The sequence below is a fragment of the Dermacentor andersoni genome, chromosome 3 (genome assembly GCF_023375885.2).
Source record: "Dermacentor andersoni chromosome 3, qqDerAnde1_hic_scaffold, whole genome shotgun sequence".
Taxonomy (NCBI): domain Eukaryota; kingdom Metazoa; phylum Arthropoda; class Arachnida; order Ixodida; family Ixodidae; genus Dermacentor; species Dermacentor andersoni.
Window position 1 is genome coordinate 58,754,780 of NC_092816.1, and position 6,316 is coordinate 58,761,095.

General features: G+C 49.9%; 1 protein-coding gene across 1 annotated transcript; it reads right to left on the reverse strand.

Annotated features, from left to right (window-relative positions):
* Window positions 1-1,769: 1,769 nt before the first annotated feature.
* On the reverse strand, window positions 1,770-6,111 carry LOC126543908 (membrane metallo-endopeptidase-like 1). Its single transcript, XM_055077294.1, has 2 exons — window positions 5,924-6,111; window positions 1,770-4,627 (listed from the first exon to the last, which is right to left on the reverse strand). The coding sequence occupies exons 1-2, from the start codon at window positions 6,038-6,040 to the stop codon at window positions 2,558-2,560; spliced, it is 2,187 nt and encodes a 728-aa protein (XP_054933269.1). The 5' UTR covers window positions 6,041-6,111; the 3' UTR covers window positions 1,770-2,557.
* Between the last annotated feature and the right edge of the window lie 205 nt (window positions 6,112-6,316).

The window sequence follows — 6,316 nt, forward strand, 5'->3', positions numbered from 1 at the left end:
GTTCCTCTGAGTCTGAACGAGTCTGCCCTCGAGGCTGCGCGTGGCTTTACTGACCACGCTGCCCTCGGACCGGGTGACTCTTTCCCCGGACACAGAGACGCTCCTATCACGCACAATGAACTTACTAAATTCTTTTATTTAGAGAGAAGGGTTTTCCCGCCGCCTCACTCCAAGCTAAGCAAGCCGCCGGCGGTCACGCTCAGACTCTTGCAAACGAACTCCTACCCAAATCCGGCGACCCTTAAAAGCATATATTCTGAGATTTATCCGAATTGTTCTTGCGTGGTCTGTGGAGAGGTTGCTACTTTGCCTCATATGCTCTGGGAGCACGGGTCACTGGGCCCGAAGTTCAGCAAGGAAAAGTGGGACGCGCTCCTGCGAAGTCCAATCTTTGAGGACCAAATCCTGGCCGTCCAGCGCGCCTACGATCGGACTGGCAGACTAGATCTGTCAGTCCCGTCGTGGAATTAGCCGGGCGCTCTTTTTACCGCGTTTTGCTGGACCCAATAAACGTTTGCTCACTCACTCACTCACTCACTCACTCACTCACTCACTCACTCACTCACTCACTCACTCACTCACTCACTCACTCACTCACTCACTCACTCACTCACTCACTCACTCACTCACTCACTCACTCACTCACTCACTCACTCACTCACTCACTGTCTCACTCACTCACTCACTCACTCACTCACTCACTCACTCACTCACTCACTCACTCACTCACTCACTCACTCACTCACTCACTCACTCACTCACTCACTCACTCACTCACTGTCACTCAGTCGTTTTCTTAGCCATCTAAACGATCTTCATTCCTTTTTCAATAGAACGGATGTGCTGCTGGTTGTCTTTTTCAATATTTGAATCTGTCAGATGGCTGAGGGGCTTAGGCATCCTTGTTTGTTTTTTGTTTTTCTTGTATCCCTTTAGCTGTCGATTTACGTGCATCTGGCTTGTCCCTGCGTTTATCCAGGCACCATCATTTTTCTATTTTCTACTATTCCACTCGGTATTTCTAGCCCGAAGTGGTATGTTACTTACTGTTCGCGAAATTGTCAGTAAAAAGAAATATTTAGTGAAACATCTTTACCGAAAGACAGGTGCAATTAGAGGTCTCTGAGAAAGACCTTATCCCTGAAATACACATAAATATAATTTTCATGATGGAAGGTGCGCTTACGTAAGAAAACCGAACTTGTATTTCGCGCATAGCTTCATCAACGGTCTGTGTTGTATATTGACTGTAATGAAACGTTGCGGGAGCTTCACCGTGGGTCATAGGCAAGCGTAGGAATCTAAAGGGCACTGGGACTTAAAGGTGCTGCCAAGATTAATAATCTCTCTCTCTCTCTCTCTCTCTATATATATATATATATATATATATATATATATATATGATTAATCTTGGCGGCGCCTTTAGATACCGCCAAGGTTTGAGATTGGTGGCGCTGGCAAACACTCCCAGGGTGAGTGAGTGAAGAAACTGTATTGCAGGTCCAGCGAGGACGCGAACTCGTCGCGCACACGGCTAGTCCCGCGTCGTGACCGGCTGGTCTAGCCCACCTGCCCGGTCGCGCGCACTTTTTCTTACGCATACCTCTCTTTTGCCTTAGCAGCAAGTGTAAGCTCCAACACAAAATTTAACGACGCAGTTCTCTTTTACAATGCAGAGATTCAAATCCTCACCTAAAGCGAAGAGAAAAAAAATGAACGACGCCTAACATGAAGCATTATAATTTTTTTTTGCAGCTTCTGTACAATAACGTTTGCCATTCAATCGCATCCTTTCACATACAAAAATGGTGCAGCGCCACGTTCGTCAGCTACTCACACACGAAAGTCCACTTCAGCAAACCTTAAATGTGGGGCACCTAATATGCTAGACATGCTGAAACGTTTTCTGCACATCAGTAGTGAAAATGGAACTAGGTGTCCGGGAAACTCGTCCACAAACCACTTCTTGCCCAGCTACATTATATACAGAGGAGTTATAGTTTGACTATGAGTACGCAAAAACTTCAGCAATGCCACGTCTGTGGCAGTGTCCAGCGCACAGTTCAAAGTAAAAGGAAAAAAACAACAACAAGAAACCTAGATATATGGCATGAAGAATATCCTAAGATATCCACAGATACGTATAAGAGGCAAACGTAAAAAACTAAAGAGAAAGAAAGAGAAACGAACAAAACAAACAAATATATAAACAAAAAGCAGGATTTACCGCTCAACTAAGTTGCCCTAACCAAAATGGTGACCTAGTGGATGAAGCACTGCCTGGGCCACAAGAAACACTTTCCTCAAGCTCGGTTAAGCTGTGGGTGAGTTATATAGTGGGCTACTAACCCCCGCACTGAAGCCTTATTTATATTTCTAGTTAGTAGTCGACTAAATATTGCTGCAATCAAATGAGATAATTGGCGGAAGCGCACTCGAGAAATTTCGCTCCTCTCTTGTCTGTCTTGAGCACAGTGCAAAACGGATATCAATTAGGAAGAAACAAGCGTCTATCGAGCAAGTTCTATATTGTCATGTCGGGTTTGCATTTCGGGAGTCAGTCAAAGAACCTGCACTGGACGAGTGGGTTCATGTTGGAACCGTTGGGGCAGGAAAACGTCTCCGCAAACGGGGGGAAATTTTGCACGGCCTTATTGCAGTCGGCGCTGGCGGGGCTTACGACGTATCTTCGCTGGCAGGTCGTGAAACAGAGGGTCAAGAAGAACACTTGCTCCTCGGTAATGTTCTCTCCGATCTTGAACCGGCGTCCGTCGCTCTTCAGTGCCTGCTGGAACGCGGCGTAAGCGACTTCTAACGCTGGGATCTCCGGAAAAGCGCTGACGTTTCGTTCTTCTGGACCGAAGCACGAAGAACGCGAAGCGTACTCCTCCAAGGACGTCTTCGAGAGAAGGGAATGGGCGACGGCGTTGCCGCTGGGATCCCATCGCAATCCGGCTTTGTCCAGCGATTTCACAACTTCCAGCGCCATCAAGAAGCCGATCCCTCCGTACAACATGCCCTTGGTTCCGTTCCTGTAGAACAACGGCCTGACTACAGCGCCTAGGGCGATGAGTACGTGATTGAGGGTTGCATCGTAGCTCAGGTACGGTTCTCGGGAACTGAGAGGCTGATTGGACAGTCGCCTGTACAGCTTTCTGCCTTTGACGTTGCGAATTTTCCTGCGAGATTCGACCCAGTAAGCGGCGAACGAAGACTTGTTTTCCGGAAACTCCTTGTAGATCTGCTCCAGGACGCCCGTCTTCACGAGAACCTCGTCGGGCCAGAAACGCGCTTCTACGGCCTTCATCTTGGCTCCGGCGAGCACTTTGCTATCCTCCTCCAGCCAACTGGAGCCGGCGACCTTCTCCGCTCCCATTACGATTAACGAGTCGAAACAGGCTTCGACCAAAGCTTTGTCGTGGCTGGAAATTCTTGACACGAAGTACAACACCGTAAGGAGCAGCTTGTAGGAAGCTTCGACATTCGACCCGCAGAATAAAGGGCGAGACGCGTTCGCGAGGTCTTCGTTCCCGAATCGATCGACGAAGAGACGAGGATCTGCGACGGGGCCGTACAGCTGCACAAAGAGCCAAGAGAGGTGTCGCACGAGCTGCCGGTTGTCGTACAGCGTAAAAAGGTCGCCGACCGTCCTCATGTAGCTTACGTCGGTGAAGTATACCTCTGTGGCTGTCGTTGGATCGAGAGGTAAGGTCTCTTTGAGAGCCTCGACCCAGCGTGAGGATGGAAGGGAGGGAGTGTACTTGTCGATATCTCCTAGAGTAAACAGCGCGGTCTCCTTCAGTGGACTTGAGGCTACTTCGTGAAGCTTTTCCAATATGTCTTCCATCGCGTGGTGCTCGGTGTCGAGATTGTCCTCCCTGGGAAAGGCGGCCCCTGGTACAATGGAGTTCCAGATTCTTTTCCAGTGCGAAACGTACCCGCCCTTCTTGACGATGTCCCTGTGCTGCGCAAGCAGTAAGGGCAGGTAACTGTCCGGCGAGATGACAAGTCGCCAGTGCTTCCGATCTCGGGAATCGGAAATGACTACCGAAAACCAGGCGGGAGCTTCGAAGTTAAACGATAGCGACACGAACACGGAGAGGGCGTCGACACGTTCTGGAGGGTACTCGGGCCAGCTGAGTCCGGCCTCTTTGATGAAACGCAAGAACTCGTCCCGGTCTATGCCGTATCTCGATTCGCCGCCGACGCAGGCCTCGTACATCTGGAGCGCCTTTATGCCAATGGGCACCTGGCTGACGCCGCTGTGCAGCGTGTCTCTGAGTCCCCAGTACCAGTGGTATATGGCAGCGTCCATGGCGGACGCGTAGTTCTCGTCCGCCTGGAGCCTGGGCGGCGACCAGACGGAGCAGACGTACGCGGCGAAGTCTTCGCAGGGATCCACGCTCGACGTGGTCGTGATGTTGGCGAGAAGTTTGGCGTGTCGAACGCAGTCGTCCGTCTGGCACAGGGCGTCGTCGAGCTCGTCGGACGCGCGACGTTCCCGCATGAGGAGCACAATGACGGCGAACGCCGCCCAGAATATGCAGAACCCGGCAGCGACCACCGTGGTCTCGCCCCAGGTGGTCTTGAAGACCGGAGATGTAACGGATGAGTGGGGAATGCGACGCTGCAAACAAAACCAAGCAAATGAAGTTAGTTCAGCAACTGTTTGCTGCCCATTCAAACAACATTGTAATACGCGCCGCAGAAGCTATAGCTTATTTGGCCGACCGATAAGCCTGAAGCGGCAGCAGAAATCTAAGGCAATCCATCAGCGTAGTTTCTGGCTGCACTTGAGATGCTTCGTTAGCGCTGCAGCTTATGGAACCAACAAATGACCGTGCCTTCAGCTTGTACTCAAATGTGAGCATAACAATGTATAAGTTCTTTCCACGTTTCTGGCGCGGTCTGGCCTCGGTCACAAATTTCTCTCTAGAAAGAAAGAGAGAGAAGAAAGGGCGGGGGGGGGGGGTGAGGAGCTCGCCCCATCTACTCGAGAAGTAGTTGGTGTGCCACTGCTGAGCAAATACGACGTCGTTGTTGAAATCATCGTTAAGTAAAGCTTCTGTGAAACGTTTCAACTACACGCTATGCAAAAAGAGACGCCATGCGTGCCATTTTATCTATGATGGTTGCACAGCTCAAGTCATCACTACCCGGCTTAGTAAAAAGGGGACAGGAAAAGGCACCTTCTCCTTTTTCTTTTCTTCCCCTTGAAGTTTCCCCTTCCGCTGTGTAGCCATCATGAATTAATACCGGCTGTCTCAAGGGTCATTGCTTATACAGTGAAATTTGAATTTGTATCGAAGTGCGCAAACAGAACTGTTCACAATTTTCTCCCATAGAAGATGTCTTGTGTGTCATTTCTCTGCGTAACTTGATTCGTAATACGCGTGTTGTACTGTGTGTGAGCTATTCAGCAGCCAGCATTATCCACAGGGGTCCGCAGAGAAGGGCTTCGCTGGCAAACAACACAGCGAAAACATACATCAATATTGTAGCACTTAGCCATGCAAACTGATAATTGCGCTGAGCGTCCCTCTACTCATGTAAGAAAAGCAGCAACCAGAGATTGTGACTTGCTTGTCCACGCGACAACAGCTGGTCGGAAGCATTTACCCTTCAATATAAGCAGCAACGCAAACGTGTGGCTTGTTCTTGCGTCCTGCACCCGCGGGTGGATGACATTCCTTCTTTATTTTCGCAAAACTTCATCCACCTAGCTGATTTCCACGGAACTGATTAGCCTAAAATGCAACAGATATGACGACAATTGAATTATTTGATGCATGTCGAGCCCAATGATTTCTCCGTTCCCATGAGTTTTGGTATGCTCACTAGAACAGGAACTACAGCTTAAGTAGAAGCTTACGTTGCAAAGTTTCGTTTTTAAGCAGGCTGACTTTAGGCTTGGGGCACTCACTCTTTTCTGCAGTCTAGAAAGGCCAGCCGAGCTGATCGCGTGCCTGACTTTCTTCGGAGCGCGACCACGCTGTCCCTCCGTCTCGTTGCCTGGCGACCTGAAGTAGCAGCAGCCCATGTCGTGGTCGTTCCAAGCTCTGCTCACGCCCGCGCTGCCGACTGCACTCGCACGCTGTCCCGGTTGCGTCACCCTCGCAGAGGCAGTTAGGCCACGCCCATCCTTCTGTATAGCTGAAGGGGAGTGCACGTGGACGGGTGGCATCAACGGTAAACGGCCTTCCAAGGCTTGTGATTTACCTTGATCTGCGATTCATACATATATAAATTAACCTAGGATTCATATATGTAGTATAATATGTGCATATTCATGTGTACCGGCGCTGTTGCATATGGA